This window comes from Grus americana, chromosome Z (assembly GCF_028858705.1).
Source record: "Grus americana isolate bGruAme1 chromosome Z, bGruAme1.mat, whole genome shotgun sequence".
In the NCBI taxonomy this organism is placed as follows: Eukaryota; Metazoa; Chordata; class Aves; order Gruiformes; family Gruidae; genus Grus; species Grus americana.
This window is the reverse complement of record NC_072891.1, coordinates 57221765-57247673: the sequence shown is the minus strand read 5'-3', so window position 1 is coordinate 57247673 and position 25909 is coordinate 57221765. Positions and strand designations below refer to the sequence as shown.

Genomic DNA, 25909 nt, shown 5'->3' with positions numbered 1-25909 from the left:
CAGATAATCATATAGTCATAGACCAGTTTGGGTTGGAAGGGACCTCAAAGATCATCTAGTTCCAAACCCCCTTCCAGGGGCAGGGACACTGTCCACTAGACCACGTTGCCCAAAGCCCCATCCAACCTGGCCTTGAACACCTCCAGGGAGGGGGCATCCACAACTGCTCTGGGAAACCTGTTCCAGTGCCTCACCCTCACAGTGAAGAATTTCTTCCTAACATTTCATCTAAATTGACCCTCCTTCACCTTAAACCCATTACCCCGTGTCCTATCAATACATGCCCTTGGAAACAGTTCCTCTCCAGATTTCTTGTAGGCCCCCTTTAGGTACCAGAAGGCTGCTATAAGGTCTCCCTGGAGCCTTTTCTTCTCCAAGTTGAACAACCCCAACTCTCTCAGCCTGTCCTCATAGGAGAGGTGCTTCAGCCCTCTCATCATCTTCGTGGCTCTCCCCTGGACTTACTCCAACAGGTCCATGTCCTTCTGATGTTGGGAGCCCCAGAGCTGGATGCAGTACTCCAGGTGGGGTCTCATGAGAGAGGAGTAGAGGGGGAGAATCACCTCCCTCGACCTGCTGGTCACACCTCTTTTGATGCAGCCCAGGACATGGTTGGCCTTCTGGGCTGCAAGCACGCATTGCTGGCTCATGTTGAGCTTCTCATCAATCAATACCCCCAAGTCCTTCTCCTCGGGGCTGTTTTCAATCCATTCCTCACCCAGCCTATAGCTGTGCTTAGGATTGCACTGATCCACGTGCAGGACCTTGCACTTGGCCTTGTTGAACTTCATGCGGTTTGCATGGGCCCACCTCTCCAGCCTGTCAAGGTCCCTCTGGATGGCATCCCTTCCCTTCAGCTTGTCAACTGCACCGCACAGCTTGGTGTCGTCAGCAAACTTGCTGAGGGTGCATTCAGTCCTACTGTCCATGTCACCAACAAAGACATTAAACAACACTGGTCCCAATACTGACCCCTGAAGAATTCCACTTGGCACTAGTCTCCACTTGGACACCAAGCTGTTGACCACAACTCTTTGAGTGCGACCATCCAGCCAATTCCTTATCCACCGAGCAGTCCATCCATCAAATTCATGTCTCTCCAGTTCAGAGACAAGGATGTCATGCGGGATGTCAAATGCTTCACACAAGTCTAAGTAGATGATGTCAGTTGCTCTTCCCTTATCCACCAATGCTGTAACCCCGTCATAGAAGGCCACCAAATTTGTCAGGCATAATTTGCCCTTAGTGAAGCCATGTTGGCTGTCACCAATCACTTCCTTATTTTCCACATCCCTAAGCATAGTTTCCAGGAGGATCACTCCATGATCTTGCCAGGCACAGAGGTGAGACTGAGCAGCCTGTAGTTCCCAGGGTCTTCCTTTTTTCGCTTCTTAAAAATGGGGGTTGTGCTTCCCCTTTTCCAGTCAGTGAGAACTTCACTGGACTGCCACAACTTCTTAAATATGATGGCGAGTGGCTTAGCAACTTCATCCACCAGTTCCCTCAGGACCCATGGACGCATCTCATCAGGTCCCATGTACTTGTGTGCCTTCAAGTTCCCTAGATGGTCTTGAACCTGATCTCCTACAGTGGGTGGTTCTTCATTCTCCCAGTCCCTGCTTTTGCCTTCTGCAACTTGGGTGGTATGACTTGAGCACTTGCCAGTGAAGACCGAGGCCAAAAAAGTCGTTGAGTACTTCAGCCTTCTCCATATCCTGGGTAATCAGGTCTCCTATTTCCTTCTGGAAAGGGCCCACATTGTCGCTCGTTTTCCTTTTAGCACTGATGTACCTATAGAAGCTTTTCTTGTTGTCCTTAACATCCCTGGCCAGATTTAATTCTATAAGGGCTTTAACTTTCCTAACCTGATCCCTGGCTGCTTGGACAGTTTCTCTGTATTCTTCCCAGGCTGTCTGCCCTTGCTTCCACCCTCTGTAGGCTTCCTTTTTTTGTTTGACTTTGCCCAGAAGCTCCTTGTTCATCCATGGGGGCCTCTTGGTGTTTTTTGCTTGACTTCCTCTTTGTTGGGAAGCATCACTCCTGAGCTTGGAGGAGGTGAGTCTTGAATACTAACCAGCTGTCTTGGGCCCCTCTTCCCGCCAGGGCTTTGTCCCATGGTACTCTACCAAGCCGATCCCTGAAGAGGCCAAAGTCTGCTCTCCTGAAGTCCAGGGTGGTGACCTTGCTGTGTGCCCTCCTCACTGCCCTGAGGATCTTGAAATCCACCATTTTGTGGCCACTGCATCCAAGGCTGCCCTTGAGCTTCACATTCCCCACCAGCCCCTCCTTGTTGGTGAGAACAAGGTCCAGCATGGCATCTCTCCTCATTGAGGAAGTTATCATCATCCCAGGAACCTCCTGGATTGCTTATGCCCTGCTGTATTGTCCCGGCAACAAATATTGGGATGGTTGAGGTCCTCCATGAGGACCAGGGCTTCTGAACGTGAGGCTGCTCCTATCTTTCTATAGAGGGCATCATCAGCTCGGTCTTCCTGGTTGGGTGATGTGTAGCAGACCCCCACTATAATGTCCCCTGTCCCTGCCCTCCCTTTAATCCTGATCCATAAGTTCTCGGTGTGCTCCTCATCCATCTCAGGTGGAGCTCCATGCACTCCAGCTGGTCATTGACATAGAGGGTGACACCCCCTTCTCATCTCCCCTGCCTGTCCTTTCCTAAAGACCCTATATCCTTCCGTTCCAACACTCCAGTCATAGGAACCACGGCACCACATATACATGATGCCAGTAAGATCACAGCCTGCAGGCATGCGCATGTCTCTAACTTGTCTTGTTTATTCCCCATGCTACATGCATTTGCATAAAGGCATTTAAGTTGGGCCCCCGATGAAGCTGACTTACTGGCTGGAGTGGCTGGAATTCTTTTGTGCTGCACTTCAGGTGTTCTCCTGTTGATCTGTGATCCTTCTCCCAGCTCTGGGCATCTATTGCTGGCACTGGCATCAAACTGGTAGGAGTGGGATGGATTGAAGTTCCCCTCTCGTGGTAATTTTAGTTTAAAGCCCTCCTCACCAGCTTGGAAAGCCTATGACCGATGATGTTCTTCCCCTTCTCTGACAGATGGACCCCATCAGGTTTCTCAAAGTGAGTCACATGGTCTAAGTAGCTGAAGCCCTGGCTGTGGCACCAGTCCTGTAGCCATTTGTTGACTTGCCAGATTCAACTGGCCCTTTCATACCCCTTCCATTTGACCATGACACTACTTGTGCTCTGGAGTCCCTTACTGCTGCTCCCAGGGCTCTGTAATTCTTCCTGATGCTCCTCAGGCTGTTCCTGGTTGCATCACTGGTGCCCACATGAAACAACAGCAGTGGATAGTGGTCAGTGGGCTGTATGAGGCTTGGTAGTTTCTTGGTGACATCCCTGATCTGAGCCCCTGGTAAGCAGCACACCTCTCTAGAGACTGCATCAGGTCAGCAGACGGGTGGCTCTGTACTGCTCAGAAAAGCCACCTACTACAATCACCCGTTGCCTTTTCTTAGTTGTGCTGGTTGTTATCTGGTTGTTGACTGGGCTGCCTTACTCAGCTCCAGCATCTCTCCTGATGTGGTGGGTCTTTCCTCTTCAGTCTGCAGCATGATGAAGTGGTTCTGCAAGGGCACCTCAGGCTTGGGGGAAGTCCCTTCCTCCTCCTGGTCCTTGCTGTCACAAGCTTCCATGCTTCTGTATTACTGGACCCCCTCCCTTCAGTGTGTGCCAGTGCAGCTTGTGGCTTGTCATTTCAGGATTTAATAGGACAGATAACTGTAGTTTAAGAGAAGACGTATTTTCTTATGCTGGGGAGAGATTTTGTGGTGTCCATATTACTTTGTTCTCTGTATTGTTTTGTGACATGCTGTGTTATTTAACCTTTAGAGCTGAGACTTTCTCAGCTTGTTCCCAACTCTGATTATCCAGTATGAGACAGACCTTGGTGAGCCTGTCAGAGGATAGGTGCTCATCATTTTGTGACTCCTTTAAGATATTTTAAATTGGGCTTCCTCTAATTCTCCAAAACCAGGAAATGTCAGGTGTAATAAATCACTCTTTCAGTTTAATTGTCGTGTATTATATATAAGGTGACAAACCAGCTGTTTTTCTCTATATATTTAATTCATTATTCATATGGACTTAGCTACACTTTTTTCATTGTTTGGATATCCAGGCATTCTAGTCACCCTTGGCATACCTTAATCATATAACAAAAATAGTGACACACACCAGTATGGTCCAGTGTAAAGTCTTAAGAGAAAACTGGATAATTCAGAAGATCAAAATATCATCACCACCCATAAGTTCTGAAGCTTTTCATTCCTTTCTATGTATTCATATTTTGATATCCTTTCCAAAGGCCTCCAGTGAATGTAATGAAGCACTGCAGGCTTGTAGTCATGCAGTCCTACATGGACCATGCCAGTTGCAAGAGGAATTGGCTCTCTTTTAAAGCCTTTCATCAGAGGCAACATGCACCCTTACCTGGCTCACTAGGCTGAATTCAAGGGCCATCCCCTTCCTGCTGTCTAGAATAGAGCCATTTCATGACTGAAGCATTACAGAAAAATTTGATGTATGTGACCCATAGAGGACTTAGAAAGGCTTGGTTTGTGGGTTGTTTGGGTTTTTTTAAACCCTCCCCTCAAAAAAGAAAAAAACAAACAAACTTCATGCATTGATTCAGTATCTAGGAATAATTTAGTCCAAAATAATTTTACATTCTCTTCACACAGAAACCAAAGATAATTTAGAAGAGTAAACTGAATGTCTACCTCATTTCATCTAAATGCATTCAGAAAATAACCTCACCTTTCAAGGACTTTCCCAAATATCCCCTATCAAGTCCAAAAGCACCTGAGAAAAATTATATAAAAACAGTAGTTTTAAAATCAAAGAAAAGTGATTAGACTACAACTTCTAAAGCTTTAAAAATTACTTTGGGACTAATTTCTATCTTAGAATAATTCTCTTACAAGCATTGTGTAACTGCCCAGTATAGGGTTACAGAAGCATTGTTACTATTTGCTTGCATACTTTCATACAGTAGCTACCTGAACAGGGAAGGTGGTTAAAGTCATAAGGGACCATTAAATTATCTAGTTTGACCTCACATATGTCACAGGCCATTATGTTTCTCCCAATTACTCTTGAATGAGCCTAATAACTGCTGTTGATTAAAGCATATTTTTTGTTTGGATAAACCATATCTACCAGAAAGGCATGCCATCTTGACCTGAAAATCTCAAGGTATGCAAAGTTCACTCCCATTCTTGGTACTTTGCTTCCAAAGTTAATCATTCCCATTGTATTATCCAAGGTCACTCTGTTCCAGTCCCTTGACCTGCAGGAATGGCCTAAACACCTAGTACTTAAATCAACAGCTTTGCAATTATTTGTTAGTAACATCTTTCTCTCAATAGAAATACCTTTATAAACATCAGCAATCAGCAATGCCTGACAACTGTCTTCAGAGACTTGGCACTTACCTGGTTACTAATCCATTCAAATAGCTTGATTGATATTATGGAGTGCTAATTTTTTAATCTGATTGTATTGTGGTACTATGCTAGAAGCATTACAAGAGCCTAGAATAATTTTATCTATACAATATATCTCTAAACAAAATTCATAGTTTCCAAGAATGAAATTATGTTATTTGAGGAGTCCTAAATCAATTAATTTTATTCCTACCTCATCTTTATTTATTAGATCTCATGTCAGCTGTTCTGTTGTTTTTACCAAGAATAATGCCTGAGTCACAAGCCTAGTTACCCAAGTAATCCCATTTGATCTTCTAGAAAACAGACATAATATCAACATTCATCCAGTCCTCTAGAATCTCCTTGTTACTCAAGATCTACTGCAGTGGGTTAACCACAGCCAGTATCTCTTAGGAGTCTTAAGTGCTAGTACAAATGCTCTAAGAAAATGTAAATTTGAACATTGAGCATTATGACTGAAACTCTTTCCTAAATAAACCCCAGATCTCAGCCTGAATTGTGGTTAGACTGAGAGTGGGGATGAGCAGGAAAAAAAATAATGCTACATAATGTTGTTCTGATTGCCAGAATTTGATACTGGTAAGAACCAGAAATGAAGGTAATTAAATGATTGGGTTGGATGAGGGTCAGTGAGGTGGGTAGAGAACTGGCTGAATGGCAGAGCCCAGAGTGTTGTGATAAGCGGCACAGAGTGTCGTTGGAGGCCAGTATCAAGTGCTGTGCCCCAAGGGTCAGTGTTTGGTCTGGTCCTATTCAACATATTCATCAATGATGTGGATGAGGGGACAGAGCGTACCCTCAGCAAATTCACTGATGATACTAAGCTGGGAGGAGCGGCCAGCACACCAGAAGGCTGCGCTGCCATTCAGCGAGATCTTGACAGGCTTAGAGAGCTGGGCAAAGAGGAACCATATGAAGTTCAACAAGTGCAAGTGTCGGGTCCTGCACCTAGGGAAGAACAACCCCAAGCACCAGTACAGGTTAGGGGCTGACCTGCTGGGAAGCAGCACTGTGGAGAAAGACCTGGGAGTCCTGGTGGAGTCTCCATGAGACAGCAATGTGCCTTTGTGGCCAAGAAGGCCAATAGTATCCTGGGATGCATTCAGAAGAGCATGGCCAGCAGGTCGAGGGAGGTTATCCTCCCTCTTTACTCTGCCCTGGTGAGGCCACATCTGCAATATTGCATCCAGTTCTGGGGTCCCCAGTTGAAGAAAGACAGGCAACTACTGGAGAGAGTCCAGCGGAGGGCTACAAAGATGATTAAGGGACTTGAGTATCTGTCTCATGAGGAGAGGCTAAGAGAGCTGTGTCTGTTTAGCCTGGAGAAGAGAAGACTGAGAGGAGATCTTATCAATGCTTAAAAATATCTAAAGGGTGGATGTCAAGAGGAAGGGGCCTGACTCTTCTCAATGATGCCCAGTGACAGGACAAGGGAAAATGGGCACAAACTGGAACGTGGGAAGTTCCATCTGAATATGAGGAAAAACTTTGGCACTTTGAGGGTGACCGAGCACTGGAACAGGTTGCCCAGAGAGGTTGTGGAGTCTTCATCTCTGGAGATATTCAAACCCACCTGGATGCCATCTTGTGCAACATGCTCTAGCAGGAGGGTTGGACTAGATGATCTTTAGCAGTCCCTTCCAACCCCTACCAATTTGTGAATCTGTGAATCTGTGATCTAAATTATACTGGCACTAAAAGTCCTTTTTAAGGGTGTCACTGGTCAGAGATATGATGAGTGCAGTCCAGCCTTTTTGGAATGTAGGACATTGGGAAAGGATGAAAAGACAGCAAAAGATAGCATAAAGCAGGATACAGCAGCTCTCACCACTTCTCAGGAATTTTTCTCCTTGAGGACAATGCTCTGTCTTTTAGCAAACAGGAGGCTTAGCTGGGCAGATGCTCCTAGAATTTACATCTGAAGCAGCTCAGATGATAAGAAACTAGTTTTTAAAGCATTGATTCCATTTCATCAGGATTAAAAAAAGATATATGCAACCTCTCATTTATTTAATAAGTAATTTTGCCAAAGCAAAAATTATTGTACAATACCCATTGGTTTATGAAAGTAATTAATAAGCAAATATTTTATAAAAATAATATGAGATATTTTGCCTATCATGTCTACACTGGGCATCAGACTGATTCACTGTTCCTTACAAGGAGTTACTTTTTTATCTCTAAGGGTACTGCCTTAAAGGAAGGTTGAACACATAACCCTGAACATCACACGCAGTCTGACAAGCCTGGCATTACCCTCAGTGCAGAACCAGGAAAACATCTCTGCTTTCCAGTCGTCCCAAACACAATGAATAACATTCACAGTCTCCTCCTTTTTTTTTTTTTTTTTTTTCTTACCAAGCTCATTGAGGTAGCCACCATGTTTCCAGTCTGCAGGCAGTGTTCCTGTATAGTCCATGACAGTTCCTCGTTTTCCAGGTACCACATTTTTCAGATTCACAAACAGCTGATTATTTTTTGCCTAATTCAAAGAAAGAAAAGTAATAGAAACTGAAACTGATGAGTAGTTGCTGGATTTCCAGGTGATAATCAGGGAAAGCAAAAATAAACCAAATACAAAACATTAGGGAACAAAATAAAATAAACCAAAGGCTAATTTACACAGAAGCATTGAGATTTTTCTGCTTTACCTTTGCCAGGGTCAGTCTGTCCATGTTGTTGACATGCGGTGGGGTAGTGCATTGAGTTAGAGTATGATAACTAGGGTTAGAGAAATAGTGACTGTTAGCATTTCCACCATTACTGTGAGGGATGGTTTCTGAAAAGAAAAAGAAAGGAAAATGATCAATTAAAAATAACATGCCATTTCTTTCTTGGGATATGTTTTCAACAGTGCTGCACTGATTCCAAAATCTGATTTAGAGTTTCTTGAAAAAAAATCTAAAAATTTTCCATTAATTTAAAGAAGTTAGACATACAGACCAGTATCTGACTAGTCACATCCTCACTTCCAGCAAAGAGCATTCACAAGGGTTACTTGCTAACTTCTCTTTCTGCTGTGGTCCCTTGCTCTCTTTTGCCTCTGTAGTCATTGTCCTAATTATAGACACTTTTACCATCAAGTTCACAGCAACATTTTCTGGTGCTTCAAGAGCACCACCACCTTTGCTGATACATCTTTCTTGGCTCTGACAACTGTTTCTGCTGACTTCTTCACCTGCAGCCTTTCTTAACAGCTGTGTGCAAAAGTCAGCATTGCCTGAAGTTTCATGCACCCATTGCATCACTCTTATTTTGTTTTAGTAGCATTGTTCCTTCCTTTCATTTGTTTCAAACTCAAGCCACTCTGCTATCTGCCTCTCTACAGAATCTTGCCACAGCTAGTGTGAAATCCTGATTTTCTACAGCTATAGCAATCTTTCTGTATTCAAGCTGTTGGCGTTGAATTTAATGTCTTAGTAGAAACTGTATTTTGCCACACTTTCCAATTCTGTTTAAAAATAGCCACAGAAGAATAGAAAAGTCCACACTTCCACTGTTTAATGCAGAATAACATTTGAGAGTACAAAAAGTTACACAGTAAAGTGAGGTATCTGGTCACTTGTTCCTTACAATTAACACATTTTACCAGGGTAAGGCACCTTCATAGTATCAAAAGCAGAGATTAAAAGACTATGATGCAGAACAAACTGAGCAGCTATAGATGCTGGGGCAGCATCATTCTGAACTCGGGTGAATTACCTCCAACAGCTGAAAGGCAAGCACACAAGTCTACCATCACATGGTCTCGTGTGCCAGTTCACCAGCACCACTGTCAGTGTGGTCTAAGGGGCTGCTCCCCTGCAAAAGGCAGGTGAGAGCAGTGTCTCAGACTTCCTAAAGAGGGAAACCCTCCCCTGCCTCTCTTTCCAGGAAGGCTTCCAAGGCAGAATTGTAGATGCCCTTTTTGAAGTTGAGTATGTTCCTGCTTACAGCAGCCCTTGCTAATCCAAAAAGGTGAAATGTGCACATTCAGGCCCTGCTAGGGGCAGATCTGAACCCCTTCAGAGCTCAGCTAAAAAAGCACGAAGTCAAGAGATGGAGAAAAAAACCCTGTTCTAAATATTACTTACCTGAAATGGTGTAATCTGCATTGATGACCCTCATAGCAGGGGTATAGGTCACTGCGGGCATGTTTGTTTCTTTTTCTTTCTGCTTATGTCTGTAAATGACGAACAACACTAGCAGGAAAAGCACAACCAGGACAAGAATGATGATGCCTGCTATAGCCCCTATCTGGTAAGAATCAGCAGGGATGGCAGTACTGGTACGGCTTAAACTGTTCAAGTTTCCCACTATAATTACACCAGCTGCAATAAAAGAAGAAATGAAAATATGTGGCATAAATTCAGAAGCTTATGTGTCAGGAGCAGAAGACAGTATTTCACTTCTGAATCTTTCTGTTAATTTAACTGTGTTTAATAATGCCAAAATAGAACTATGTCCGAAACCAATGTGAAGACAATCCTAGCCTTAAGGAAAAGATTAATCTTCTTCATAGAAAGAGATATATTCATGAAGTTGAAAAAATAAGAACATTCTGTAGGCAAAAGCACAGAGCAGGTAAAGCACATGGTCTATCAGCAGCTCTGGCCAGCACAGCACTGTAACACATTTCATGCAATCTACACTTGAATGCTTTACTCCAATAAACTATTACTGAGGCAACAGAATGCACTATTTAAACACACATGCCTTATCAGATTAATTTAATTAATGATACAGAGATGGCATTTAATAGGTTAATCCAAGCTTTATATAAAACAATTACAACAATTTTATTGCGTCTAGGCTTTACCTTGATCACACCTGGCCCCTTTCCAGCCTGGGCTGCAGTAACACGTTCCTGTGATGTGGTCACAGGTTGAGTTGTTCAGACAGTCACATATCTGCCGACATCCATACCCATATGTACCCTGAGGGCATTCTGCACAAAATAAGTGCAAATAAAAATCAGAAATAGTCAGTACTTCTTAAATGTTTTGGTATTACAGATCTACAGCACCATACATACTTCCATTTGTTTCTAACCCAATACCTTTTTTTGTACATGGCCAGCAGATGGCAACGTGTTATTAGTGGTAGACCTCTATGGAAAAGACTTTCTTGAAAGAGGACCTCTATGTGTGTGGTGTATATGCAGGAAAGGAGAAGGAAAAGGAGAAGGAAATTGTATTCAGAAGTGATTTTCCTTTTCTTGTAATGTGTCTGCCACTAAGACAGTGAAATTAGGAAGGAATAAAAACCAAAAAAGATTAAAAGGGTAAAAGACAGTGAAGAAATGGACAAAATGTGCCTTTCTACACCAGAAGGTCAGGTCTCCCAGGTTACTCAGATCCCAGTGCTTGAAAAATCACATGATCATATGAGTGGAGCTAGACATCTGGCTGGTGTCATGTCATACAACAGATGTGTTGATGTGGTAAGAGAGCAAGAGATAAGGGCCGTAAGAATGAGTCTAATATATACCATGCGTTTATATAAAAATAAAAGTGGTCCTAGGCTGCTTATAGCATATTTTGTTACTATGATGTATACATTAAGAAACTACCTACAGGAGAAAAATGCTAAATTATGAAGAATAAGCTAACTGGAAGAGTTTTACAGGATTTTTTTCTCTCCCAGAATGATATGAATACAACAATTAATTACTCATCAAGGTGTCTCCTACTTCATGTAATTAGCATAGTAAAGAATCATCCCACACTGATAAAAATTCTTTTCTACTGCCACCTCTATTACTGTGTGGCTTGTTACATTATTATAGTTCTGATGGTCTGAGGAAGTGTGGTATTTCTTTACCTTCTGAGACTCAATTTTCTGAAATCTCTCAAGAGCTTTGTAACTATATTAATTTATTTTTCATTTTGTCTTTTTACAAGAATCTAACTCATATTTTAGGTATTCCTAATATAGAATAATTTACAAGATAGGTAACAAAACAGGTGCCAGAGAAATCTTCTTGCAGTCTTGATAAATCCAGACTCAAGTGGAATTTCATGCTTGTATACCTTCTCCTTCTCTTGGTTACTTTCAGTAAAATAAGATTATAACTACTGAAGTCAATGGCTGGGCAAAAACCATCACAACATAATATATTTTGGCATTTTGACATCTGAATTGGAATGAAAAGTCAATTTTTGAAACTGGTGTTCAAATTCAGAAATACTAAAACATTTAGTTTAATATTGTTAAATAATTATTAACAAATTATAGGATAAAATATAAAATCTATAAAACATAATAATAAAGTTAGATTTGCCAAAGTATTCAAAATTATTTTTTGATATCATGACATCAAGAGAGGATCTTAAAAAATTTATCTTTTCCTAAATATTATTGCTTTTTTGAAGTGAAACACTGAAATCATCAAACTAGAATAAGAAACTTTAAATAGCTAATAATCATATGTTGCGATACATTATTTCATTGAAATAAATGTATTCCTCTAAACCATTCAGATTTTGTTGCAAATGTATTTTTCCTAGGAAAAAAAATCCACTTCTAAATTTTTAGTGGTTCTATCATAGATGTTGATTAGCCTTAAAAACCTAACTCATGTTGCAGCTGGGGCTAGACTCACTGCTGAGGGAATAAAGGGTGTCTATAGGAACACTAACCCCTCCCTTCTGTTACAGCACTGCCGGGTGGGACACATGCTATCTGGGCCACTGCACAGCCCTTCAGATCCAGATGCAGCTAAATCAGTCCTGGTTATAGGTAATATGTAGTGTCTTCCACACAGCAAAAGCAAAGCCCTTGTGCACAACTCTGATGCCAAAGACAGGTTTAAATCTTCACAATAGTAGGTTGAATGGATTGCTTTGCACTGCTGTATAAGGCAGGAAGTGTGGGAGCACCACCCTGTAGTGTTAGCAAAAGTTGGACTAACAGTTCTGTGCTTATAAGCCTGATTATTCTTTTAATGTTGTACAACGTTATACCACCATTGATGTCAGTGGTGGTATTCTTGATTTTCTTGAGTAAAGAACCACACACATATGAAAAAAAAAATGCCATCTATTATGCTTTTATAATCCAATTGCATTGTAAAACCACATTGCAAAGATTAATTTTATCCACTTGGATTGATGTGGTACTTCTTATCTTTAGTTTTCTAACTATTAGTTTTCATTGTGGTTTATGCTAATGACAATTACTTGGATTCATTTGTTACTTTTACATGACAGAGTTGTTAGGATTTTTCAGTATTATGTCCAAAGCAACTAGAATGTAGTACAAATGCCTCTTAAGTGTTGCTACGAATTGAAAGAAACAGCCATCACAATCATAATCAGTCTTAATAATTCTGCGGGCTTTTATCTGTTTGGAAAAAGGTCCAACTCCTGAAGCTTTAACCCCATCAAAACTCCCACTGAAGCAAAGAGGTTGTATCACAACACTGGCCAAAACAACAGAGGGTTGGGCTCAGGGTTTAGTGTTTGCTATCAGACACGAACAATTCCCATCCCTACTCACTCTGCTCGCAGTGCTTCCCCATGAACCCTGTGCGGCAGGTGCACTGCCCACTGATGTGGTCGCAGTCGGCTCCATTCTGACACTGGCATATTGATGCACAGTCCTTCCCGTAAAACCCTAGGGGACATCCTGCAATACATGGAGGGGGAAGAGAAAAGGAGTGAAACGACTGCTCTAAAAATAAAATGCAAATATTCTGGTTAAGTATGTTACTGAGAAGTAATTTCTGTAGCCCTGCTATTCAACATGGCATTCTATAAACACAGTAGATCAAGACCTATCCTATTTTAAGCGGTTTAAAATACACATTAGGCAAAAAATACATAAAAATGAGGTTGAGAAATTGTGTGGACAGCAGATGTTCAGAAGGAGGCAGCAAGAAGGGCTCCTTAAAGAAATGGGTTTAAGAAGGTATTTGAAAAAGGAGAAAGAGGGCAGTTTGTCTACCAGAGCAGGGCGTCTGTTCAGTGATGAATGAACCTTTGGACATATTTTCTGCACAGTTGATGTTGAAGCATAAAAAAAATAAAGATAATAACATATTGTATCTCAGCTCCTCACAAAGATACCATTTCAGTATGAAGAAGACACATCACCGCAAAGAGATCATTATTCACTAGCAGGAAGCAAAATAACCACGATAGCTGACAGCTGAACCAGTATAGTGAATGTCTTCCAGAGCTGCATCCATATGGCCCTATAATATATCTGTTACTTCCTGCCACTACAACATTATTCAGTTGAAAAAGGAGAGTTCTGATTTTATGAAAAACGTGTATTTAAACACTGAATGCAAAACACAGTTAGCAGACTTATTTTTTTTGAGTTCTGGTTGTGCCCAGATTACAGACAGTGGGGGTGCCTGGATTGAAGATAAACCAAATTGAAGCTGTAGTATGATAAGGATAAGAAGATAACTTTATCAATATATATCTCTAACAAATGTTTATTTCTCAAACTTTGTATGAACACTTACCCAGCATATAATGAGTGCCATATACCTACACAAGTCACTGCACTGCTTGTATTTTTATTTTAATGAAAAGCACTTGGAAAAAAAATCCACCAGTATTAATGTATTAATTACATTAAGAAAATTCCAAAAGAAATTACAACATTACAGTCTCGTGAAGTTAAGTTTCTAAGTTCCAAAAAAAATAGTTTCTATATCAGTATTTGAATTACATCTGCTGTGCTAAAGCTGTTGTTGCACTTTCCCCCAGGAGGTAGCAATTACAGATACGAGATGTACTGTATGACTCCTTTGCAGTGACAACAGGGACTGTGCCTCAGTAGACCACAGCTACAGCTAAGCTAGAAGTTGTTCTCATGGCTTCATTCAGGTCTGTGTTATCTTACCATTTTTGTTGTTGGGTCCCTACTGCTAGAGTACTTTTTGAGGAGGCTTCAGAGAGGGAAGGAATTAGACAATACCGTCATTCCACCCTGTGGGGAATGCCTGCAGAGCTGACACCATCCATGCTACAGACTGCACATCTGCAGTGGTAACATCTGAATGACAGAGTCGTTCATTCTGCATGTGCATATGATAGACTCTTCCACAGGGATGCCCAGCTGCAGCCAAAAGTTGCCTTCCCCTAAAGAAGGGCTAAAGAGGAGTCTGAATGTAGTCACCAGCACTATGCCAGTGCTTATACAGGGGCCTCCCCTGCAACCATGGAAGTAATGTGTTGTATCTTCTGGATTAAAAACAGTTAGCAGCATGGGAAGAAATCAATGAATAAAGTGTGAAAATACTGAAGGAAAATCGTGTCACTGATTTGTAGATTAAGAACAGATAACAAAATTCACTTACTTTGTGTGCAGTAAAGGCCAGTCCATCCTGGGGTACATTTGCACTCCCCATCGTAGGCACTACAGTAAGCTCCATTATGGCAGTTGCATGTGTGGATGCAGTTTGGTCCCCAGTGGGAAGGTGGGCAAGCTGAAACAACTCAGAGCAATTAATTAATCTCAAATGACAAAGATCCTTGATATCCATGAATAGAGCTGCTTACATTTGCATACGAACACTGCTTTGTTTGGTGTTTGTTGTTTTTCTTTTAAACGCATTTTTTGGGCTGCTCTATTCTGAGTAAATAACCACAGAATTTTTTTTTTTTTTGTAAATAAGGAATCTTTTTACTCTACATAAAAAGTGCTGCAAAAGATTAAAAGTGTGAAAGAAACCAGTGATTCATACTGGATACTCAGTAACTAGGACACTCATACTGGCTTTCTCTTAGAGAAAGCCATGTAAGTTTCCCTTCTTAATTTATTTTTTAATCTGCAAACAGTTAAATTGAGCACAGTAGAGGGGATAAGCCTTGTAAGCCTCAAAAGTGAAGGAGAACAAACAGAGAAGGTTGAAACATATCTTATAGCCCATAGCTATAGACCCAATACTAAGCTTACTTCTTGTATTTCCACTGTTAGATTCTACATAATTGCCTAAATGTGGTGCATATAATCAGGACTGTACCTTAATCAATTTAACTCAGTTGCTTCCGTGGGTCCATTAATCAATACAATATTTCTAAAAACCAAGTAATTGTCTATAAAGTGGAGATTTTTTTCTCCTCACAATCATTTCGACATGTTATGTTAAAGTTACAGAACTTTACTGACTGCTTTGAAAATGTCATGGTGAATGAATTTGATACTATGTGCTGCCATTAGAATAGTGAAGTGGTTCGAAAATGCTAATTACTATTCAGAGATAGCAAAAAATAGTCTTCTTCATGACAGACTATCACTAAGTGCAGAGGGTGCTCCAAGAATAGCCCCTTTCTGTTGATTAGGTTTTCAGAACATCTTGAGATTTTTATTTGTTCCTTTAGTAAAGATATGCATAATTTAAAAATAGTTTTGTGGAAGTACAGCATGAGTATTTCATAGGAGAGAAGAAGCAAGTCAGATATGGAAACCTTAGCTTTATTCCTGTGTCAGTTTAAAAAGGCTGTTAACTATTTATTGTTGTGTACTGATTTGGTTGTCCAGAGACATGTCTGAGAGCAATAAAAACTCTTGAATCCTTTAAATGTTTGCATGATGACTCATCTATGTGTGGGCTGTATTTTTGCGAAGTGTTATCTTTGCCCAAATTTCACTTCATTAAGAAATACACTACATTGTATTGAAAAAAGTACTAAGTTTGTTTTTTGTTGTTTCTACTTCAGTTGTGCCTTATGATGATTTTTATTTTTGTTTTTTGTTTGAAATTAGTGGTCAACTAAGAAGGAATGCAAATCCTGTACAGACGAAAGGTTACAAGTTTCAAAAAGGTCGCTAGTTCCGAAAGAAATTAATGGAATCATTATTTTCCATGTGAACGAAAGGCTTTTATACAAAGCAAATAAACTTCCTCTGTTACGGTCCATGAGCACAGTCTCAATAGAAGCTTCCATTCATATTGCTGGCACCATTTTCTTGTTATTGATTCAGTGAGTGAGTCCCTCCTCCGCTTAAATACCCCTATTCTGCTACTCTCCCAACTACCTACTTATTTTACCATAAAAACAGGGACCTTTGTTGCTACTGCTTTCCACAGGAATAGGCCAAGATTTATTTTGGTATCATATTGAGTTGTGCATGCTAATCACTTCACAGAATTTAGCCAGCAAAGGATTTTTTCCAAATTGACCAGATGTTACATCACACTGGTACAGAGCCAGTTAACCTGGACCAGTCAAACCATAAATGATATAAACCAATGAGGCATGTTATTAAGAAATGCACCTTCGTGGAAACCAGCAGAGTATCTTTTGAATTTTGACGTATCAGGGTCTGGTACAGCTTCTTTTATTCATAAAAATAGGTTGACTGAAATTTTGGCATACATGTATTTCACACTGTGTGGATTTTGGTACCTTGTGGAGTTGGATATGCTTCTTGTGAGAATTTTGCTTCAAGTGTTTCTCTACTGTTATTAGCATTTGCATAGAACTGGCAAGGCATCTGGAGAATGCCTAATTATTTAATAAAATAACTCTATGAAACATAATAAAATCAGGGCCTAGCACTTCTCCTTTCTGAGTCAATAACAAAGTCTTCACTGACTTTAGCATACCAAGACAATGCTCATCAAGTGAGACAGAAAGACACTAAAAATGTGATCTGTGAAACATTTATAAAAGAAAGGAGAAAAATCGATCAAAAACTTATAAGCACTTAAAAAAAGTAATAGTGAAAAATTTCTTAACAAAATGTTCAAATGTTTACAAGAATAAGGATGATCTTGCAGCCAGAGAACTAACTTGTATCTAAGAAAATTTTGGCTTTGTTCTGAGGCTTGCCACTAGCTCTCTATGCAACTGTAGTAAGAAGAAACACCTTGTATTTCAGTGCCTCAGCTCCTTATTTGTAAAATAATACCTCTGTTATTCATAAGACTGTCCTGAGGACACAAGCCCTGGTATGTTCACAACACTGTTATAAGACTAAATAATCACAGACAAGCAAACAATAGGTCAAGAACCCTCTCTGCAATGGAACATTCATCAAGTCACAGGCTTTTCATGTTGGAAGAGACCTCTAGCACCACCTAGTCCAACATCCTGCTCAAAGGATCTTCAACGATGATAATTTCACAACATCTTCCAGACTGGAGACTTCAGAGCCTGTCTAGACAGTTGCTGTGCTTGGCCACTCTCACAGTAAGGATTTTTTTTCTTTTATCTAGTAAAAGTCAGACTTGCTGCAACCTGTGGGCGTTGTGACTTGTCTTTTCACAGTGCACTTCTGCAACAAGTCTGATCCAGCTTCTCTACAACTCTTCTGTGGGCAGTGAAAGACTCAAAATTGATCCCTCCTGTCATATGCTCCAGCACACTTATTAGAAAAATCATAGTGCAAATATGTTTCTGATAGTGCCAATGAACTGCAGAGAAGTTTAAGATTTCTTCATTATATACCATGAAGTCCTAACTTCTAACTTACACAATGTTTCTTTATCAAAAAGTAGATCATTTAAATAGACAAACCCTGATTAATTGTTTTAAAAATAAAGGAAAAAAAGCTGATACTTACGCTGAGAGCAGTCACTACCAATCCAGCCAGGGTAACACTGACAGGATCTATCAATAGGATTACATGTTCCATTATTGGTGCATGTACATATTCCAATGCAGTTCTTGCCAAATCTGCCACTGGGACATACTAAGAACAAGTTGTCAGAATTAGAACTCCTTAGTAATCAGAACAAGATTGTATTTTCTTTATTTCAAGAGAAAGCAACTGATATTTGGATTGAGAAAGGTATTGCCTAGTATAATGTTAAAGTAAGGCATTATAAATCCTGGTATTATACAAATAATACAAATTACAATACAGTGGGTTTTGTACTTAGGGATCAAATGTTCAAACAGCTTAAACCTGCTTAAGATTCCTAATTTATAAACTGCACATACTACAACGGAAGCTATTTTCAGTTTTATAGTTTCCAAGTGATGAAATGAAAATTATTAAAGTATTCTGTCTCTGCATCCCATAGAGTCTTTATTGCAACTTGTACCTTCGTTACAGAGGGCTCCTGTAAATCCAGGTAAGCAGTCACATAAGCCAGTAATATGGTGGCAGGGACCACTGCTGTGTACACACTGGGGGCATGTCTGGCTGCAGCGGTGTCCATAGAACCCAGGGGAACAAACTGGAATCAGAAAGAACAAACTGTCATTGCCTCCTGCACTCCCTAAACAGCCGTGAACTACTCTTCAGTGCACTTGTTCCTGACTTTGAATTAGCTCTGCTTTCTAAATACACAAGACTTGCAGCGGTGGTTCTTATTATTCATACAGTTCAATGCTTTACACTCACAAAAGGAAATTTGCTCATCTTCCTCAAGGGTTTACTATATTCTAGTTAGTAATGATTTAGTTGACTTGTCAGGCCACACTGTACTTGGGTTATGTTTGAAATGTATACATGCTTTTTATATTATACATATTTGGCTATACATTATATGTCCTCTACAACATGAACATTTTTTAAAGTGTATTTGAAGAAAAGTAATTTAAAAATGTAGAGTGGATAGTTTTATCTGTAGATGAGTATGGTAATCTTAGACCTTGGCTTCTTATGTGTTTCCTAACTTGGAAACACTTATTTTTATAATAGACATTCTTCACTCAGAAAAACGTACAAATGTTTTCCAGTCATCCTTTCCTTTAGGTATTCACTGTACTCATTACATGATACAGGCAGCTACACATCACCTAACTTTTAGAAAACCTGAGACCAGAAACACAGTCATTCACCTAAGGTGAATGCTAAAGGTACTAGTTTCTTTTTAAAAAAAGGAAAAAAAAGAGGGGAAAAAAAGGCTGTCACATAAAATCTCCTTCTTTGTTGCTCTAATCTCTTTTGGCATTTATTTCCTGATAAATTAGAATATTATGTAATGCATCAAGAGAAATACCTGTTGCACAGCAGCAATTAGCACTGACAAAAACTAACTTGGAATCTTTTCAATATTTTAATTTTATTCATGATTCAGTCTTTTAATTATACACTTGATACAAGCTACATGGCCAGATCTCTCTAGAGAGATTAACTTTTCCAAGTGAAACAGTGCCAAAAGGTCTTCCTGTTTACTGAAAAGGCACTTTCTGACTGGGATCCAAATTATTCATATGACCTTTGTCTTCCTAGCCTCCAGACCATGCATCAGTGAGGGGCTCTAAGAGCCACCAGACTGGAAGCCTCTTGCCCAGATTATAAGCACCATTCCAAAACACAGGGAACATTTTTTACATGTAGTGTTACACTTAATCTGTCTTTGGATTAACTGATTAACTGCAAGGCCTTTAGAGATTAGATAGTGAGAATAATTACTGAACTTAGTTAGAAATGCTTAAGGAATACTAATGCCACACTAATATGGGATTTAGTAGTGCCATAGGCAATCACATTTTTCAGCTTGAAATTTTGCCATTCCTGGACTGTTAGGACTTCATCCTCCTCTGGTTCTCCTTCTACCTTCTAGGAACCATTTCATGTTATCTCCTGCCTTTTACGCCTCTTTTGGAGGACCTGGTAGCATCTCTGCTTGGCCTTACTCCATCTGCTTCTTGACCCTGTTTCTGGGAGACCTCCTCTGAAAACAGGTCTAACCTCCAAGTGCAGAGGACCCACATTTCTCTTCTCTGAACACCTTTCCTTCACAGCTTCAACAATTGAAACTGAAGACAGCTAGACTGCTGGAAAACTGCAAAAAATCTTCTTGGATATTTTGCATATCATCTTATTTTTGCCTCCCTCTTTCTGGTATGATTTGCCTCAGTTATCTGTAACTCTCTTCCTGTAACATTTAAATTTTACAGAGACAAACTCTTCAAATGTGATTATGGATACCTACGACATCCTCTACTTATTGTGAGGCCTGATCCCACTGGCCATTCGCTGCTGCTTCCAAATAAGTGTTAAAAAAAGCACAATAATTAGGTCAATGATTCCTATCGGACTCAATGGGAAGCAAAGGTTTCTAGCTTCTGAAACTCATGCATGTTTTATTTACCTACCAAAACATATATTACAAAATTAATGATTGACAATCACATTTGTAAATGCCTGCCTTTAGAATGGAATCTCCTACTAAATTTGTTTCTTAGAAAGTTATGTGCATAACGACATCATGGCAGGCACAAACAGTGAATAAAAGTAAAGTACCATAACAAGAAGACCACTACTAGTTGGAAACATTTGTTAATTGTAGTTAACACTTATTTCTGTATATGCATACATTTTGATAAAATGTCCAATGTTTCATAGTAGTTCATACTACAATTAACAAAGCATTATGTTATTATATCACATGTATTCCAAGTAAGGGAGGAAGAAACAGAGATTTTAAAGTATTTATTTTGTCCTTACTTCTCTGACAAGTGGTGCCTCTGTATCCTGGTGCACACTCACAGATTCCATCATCTGGAGAGCAGGATGCTCCATTTTTGCAGTAACAAGACAATGAGCAATTTGGACCCCACTGTCCCTCAGCACACACACTGTCACAGTGAATGCCTGCAACCATAAATAAACAAAACCGTCAGCCTTTGTAAAGAACACTTACACATAGTTAGTTTAAACCTTTGGTCCTCAGAGGACTCATTTCAAAAACACAAACCCTGTTTATGAAAGTATCACTAACATCCAGAAAACAGAACAAGGTAAACTTGCATCTCTCCTTTCCCCAGAAGTGAATTTCTTTTGTATTCCAGTTTTGATGAGATGTACATAAGGGCTGATCCTGAGTTCTGTAATGGGAAAGCACTTCTGCAGAGTTACATGGCACATAAGAGCTCCGTGGGATGCACAGGTTTCCAGCCCACCGATAATTTAAGATCTACAAAGATGAATGCAAACCTCTCAATAACACAGAGTTCCATAATTTTCCAAGACCTTTATACATACAAAAATTTTAAAAGGTCTTTTATTCCTCCCACTTTCACCACTGGTATCAATAAAGAGAATTGAAAGTAGAAAGTAATTTAAATGCAGTGAAATAATGTCTTTTTCTTCCTCCATAATGGCTGTTTCAAAACAGCAAAAGCTTATATTCAAATTTTATGTTAGGGAAATGCATGACAAAAGGTATTGCAAAGACTTTTCTTTCAGAATGTAAAAATTCCTAAGGTCTGATATAATTTTGAGTAAAAATGGGGTGCAGGATACAGAATGATTTCTAATTAGTGGTGAGCTGATTACTGCTAAGCCTCATACCAAATGGAAAAATGTAGTGCACACAAAGGGTTTCCAAACACACCATGTGAGCATTCCAAAATGCTTAGCTGCAACAGTGTTAAGGATGCTGGTCAGTCAGTGCTTTGTCCAACCATTTTTGGCATAAAATTCATTATAAAATGGCCAAACCTGAACCCCTATACATAAATCACAGTAGAAATCACTAATTGTAACCATCCAATCACGGGATTTTTTTTTTTTTCAATGCAGCAACATTAAATATAACTTTCCTGTTTGTTTTTTCCACTATCTGCTTTATAAAGCATGTTAAATGCCAGCAGGCACCACTGTGGAACTCAGACCATATTGTGTCTACAGTACTTTGCATTAACAATTAAGTATCATTGTAGCGCCTCCACTGAATGAAGCCCTTCACTAAGGGAAAAGTGGAATGAATCCAACCACAAGCATGTCTTGCTTTGTAAGTAATTCCAGCAAAATATGCCACAGGTTTACTGGCTGCCAGATTCCTAAAAAAGCAGAACAGTTTCACATGTGACAAGAAAAAAATGTTTTCATTTCAAAGAGCAAAACCTATGTTCATAACAACACTGAAAAATACTTATGCTGTTTAATGATAGACCAGACTCAGGTGATTCCTCAATCCTCACAGCATGTGCCTTCTAAAGCTGCCTATATCCAAATATTCTCTAATCAGAGGAAAGGTGAAACTCCAGACTCTCAAATTGTTTGCTTCTCTGCAAGACAATCAACAGACTGAATAATCAAAAACATGGTTCAACAGATTGCACCCACTAACGCCAAAAAGAGAGAAAACACTCGCCTTTTAGAATCCAGATGCTAACCAGCAGCAAACAGTACACAGACCACCTAAAAGCCCTAATTGTACAATGATCATTGGTTAATACTGACCTAAAACAAATTTATTGAAAAAAATGAAAGCTTCTTATATCATTACTTTTTCATTTTTGCCTACATAGGCAATGTCATTCTCCTATCTTCATCAAATTTGAGAGGCAGTGTAGACTTGCTTCTCAATAGCCTGGGTCAACTTTTTCATTAACTCCCTATTTGTGGATAAATAGATAAAAGAGAGTGGTTTGATTTTGAGAGATGCTGATGCACATGAGGAGCATGACATCACAGCATTTCTTTTAGAAACAAGACCACTTATTTCAGAAGTGTAAGACTGGTCTGCTTGAGGTTCCCAAATTTGAGAACTCGGGTTTCTAAGTCTGTGAAAGCACAAGCAGACATACGCAGAGGATTTCAGAATTGAGCCTGGCATTCTGTTCACGTGAGTGTTATCTGTCATATCATACGTAGCTTCACTCAGTGAACCCTGCTAGAGAAAAGATATATTTCACAGAGTCTTAATGGGTTTCAGTTGTGTTCAGTATACAATGGTCACTATTAACAAGTCAGTGGTTGCCAAGAGTTGCCATAGTGCATTATCTGAGATTATGTAGACCAATGACATACAATAACACCAGGCTCAATTATATCATCTTGATCTGTACACAGAGGATTCTTTATGACAGCATAGTGTCAAAGGGTGATACTGGGCACACTAGGATAGAAAAGACAATGGGCTCCATGCTGCATAAAGCCACAATACTTAAAAGAGCCAATAACTACCATTAGAAGCGAAAAAGGAAAAAGTTCCTCCAGTACACATCAGGGAAAATTATCCATTGGGGAAACTGAAAAAATTATCTTTTCTTTCCCACTTTCACCCCTTATGAGGAGGTAGTCAGGTGAAGAATGATATCCCTCTACTTAGCAAAGAAACAGTGTATTGTAAATATCACTGAATAATAATGATGACAATATAACATACTGAAAGAGTGCTGAATATGACTTCTGTTTCACTATAAAAGGAATTTTATTATATTCACTATTGATTATAAGCAAAATCAATTTCACTCCTCTGTGTGTGTCAAGAATGAATGTAGCACAGCAGAAGTACTAATTCAGTTAGTAATTTAGTGCATCTCATAAAAATAGTTTTAAATCTCATTCACTCACTATTATTTAGATAACATCACAAGGCACTTAAAAATGAGAAACTGAGTTTCACATCTTATACCTGTAAAAATCAAATATATGTATTTTTGAGAAAGAACAGGCTAGAAATATTTAAAGGATTAAAAAATAAAAAAAGAATTTTCTAGACTCTTATACTTTATATGAAATTTCCTCAAAGAAAGCTATGCTTTTATAGAAAAGCTAGAAAATAATGAGGAAAAAAGAAACATTTTTACTAGAACTTACAAAGCAAGATAGACTCAGCTTTTACTACAATGATATCGTCATTGTACTGGTTTATGACTGCCACAATTTCAAGTGAGTATTAATCTCTTATGCAACAGAACAGTTTTTGGTAGGTTTTCATGTTGATTTTGATACTGATAAGGATAGCTGCGAGGAAGTGTTTTTGCAAGAGCTGTGGACAAAGAGCTCTTTGATGGCCTTCAGAAGTTGCTAGGCAATAGCTGAATGGTCATGATAAACTTCAGCTAAGCTGCTCTGAAGAAATGCTCATGCATTTCATGCCCAGTACTTTATGCTAGGGGCCTCACATCTAAATCAGCATTCTCCCAGCATTCGTAATTGCATGAATGAAGTAAATAATTCTTTAGGAATACCAGTGTTTCTGCCCATGCTAGCACAGTGTTTACATACTCCCTATGCTATATTTTTAAGTTGAGACTCAATGATCCATCCAAGTCAGATCAACGGAGAGCTAATTTGTTTTAGCACTCAAAGGGGAAAAAAATCTACCAATTATTTCTTAAGATCTTCCCAGGCAAATTTATTATTTATTATTATGTTTCCATTAGTCTGATAAAAAGTTATCCAAACTTTAAAGGTTTGGGTTTTTTTCATAAAGAACATTTATTTGCTATACAATTTATCTTCACAACACATGGAACTTTCCAGTATAGTCTCTCAGGATTAAAACCTATTTGTATATTGGTGTACTTCCCATATGTCAGAGCTAAATTGGATATACAACAGCCTAAACAAGAGAAGGGTCAAGCCATCAAAACTTGGGGAAATCTTGCTGTCATTAAAGCTAATGATACATTTCCATTACGGTCCAAGATCTCACCCCTCATATGTGAGAGAAACAAACACTAGATCACTTCTGCTCAAGGAAGCTAAGACTTCTGATGGTGAGAATTGCTTCCCTATCCCTCTGTCAAGTAATGGACGAGCAGCCCAAAGAAAGGAAAAAAACAGCACAGGGGAGTGGTGAAAAACTTCATAGGCACTATTTAGAAGTACTCTCATTGTCTGTAATTACCTTGCTCCCTAGCTGAAGATAGCCAGAAAACTTAGAGTGTCTCAATTTAAGGAGCTAAAGAAAGGAACAAAGTTTTTTCTCTAGAAGTTCAGACTGCTGCTTCTTCACTGCGGCAGCAGGAGCGTTTGTGCCCACAAGTTTTGGTAGGAAGCCAGCTACAGAAGCTTGTCAACAAAATCAGCACCGTATCAGAGTTTGAAGGCAAACATCAGTATCTGCAACTTTTAGTTGAAGAATCACTTTTGAGATATGCCCAGTATCTTTCTGAAGGACATATTGTTGCTACATACTATCATCCACTCCAGTGATGTTCTTCTTTTCATCTACCACATTTTAGGTAGCCACAAGAAAATAACACTTCTCCTTTTCTTACCTTCTTGACAGGTAGAAAATAAATATACTTAATCTACTACTTAAAGGTCTTCTTCTAAAACAGTGGTATTTTTTCCACATAAAGACCCACCACAATGCATAGACAATAGAGATACGGACACAGTGAAGTCCAGACGTAGGGTAGGCCAAATGTCATATTGAAGAATTAGTCTCCCTAGGTTTGCAAAGTAAATACGCCATTTATCATGACACAGTGCCCACATATGATTTATTATTTGGCACACTGAATACTCATCACAATGGGACCTTGTGCTTCAGGAGCCCAGGGAAATCAGCTAAGGTGGAAGGAAACCTGGCTTGGGTGCACCTGGGTGCCAGCACCACACACACCGTTCCAGCAGCAGCTCATTTCTCAGTCTCAAGGTGAGGAAGACCCATGACAGCAGTCTTTTATGTCTTTTTTATTCTGCATAGGAGGGGAAAAAAATGTGTACACATTAAAAGCTAAGAAGCAAGGGCGAGTTCTAGTTCATGCTTCCCAGGGCACTTAGTACTTTGCATCAGTGTGGGGTGTCAGATGACAGTCCTCCCTGTTATA

The 25909-nt window shown here is 39.6% G+C and overlaps 1 protein-coding gene across 3 annotated transcripts in view; it reads right to left on the bottom strand.

Moving 5' to 3' along the window:
- The window catches only part of MEGF10 (multiple EGF like domains 10), a 111519-nt gene that overhangs the window by 5782 nt on the left and 79828 nt on the right, over positions 1-25909 (bottom strand). For 2 of the 3 annotated variants that reach the window (XM_054810377.1, XM_054810379.1), the window contains exons 14-23: positions 20841-20987; positions 18484-18618; positions 18000-18128; positions 14788-14916; positions 12972-13100; positions 10291-10419; positions 9566-9802; positions 8144-8271; positions 7851-7974; positions 4801-4845 (exon numbers count right to left, since the gene is read on the bottom strand). In XM_054810377.1, the coding sequence (XP_054666352.1) occupies positions 4801-4845; positions 7851-7974; positions 8144-8271; positions 9566-9802; positions 10291-10419; positions 12972-13100; positions 14788-14916; positions 18000-18128; positions 18484-18618; positions 20841-20987 (1332 nt within the window). The remainder of the gene's footprint in view (positions 1-4800; positions 4846-7850; positions 7975-8143; positions 8272-9565; positions 9803-10290; positions 10420-12971; positions 13101-14787; positions 14917-17999; positions 18129-18483; positions 18619-20840; positions 20988-25909) is intronic. The other variant, XM_054810378.1, reaches the window with a different exon arrangement.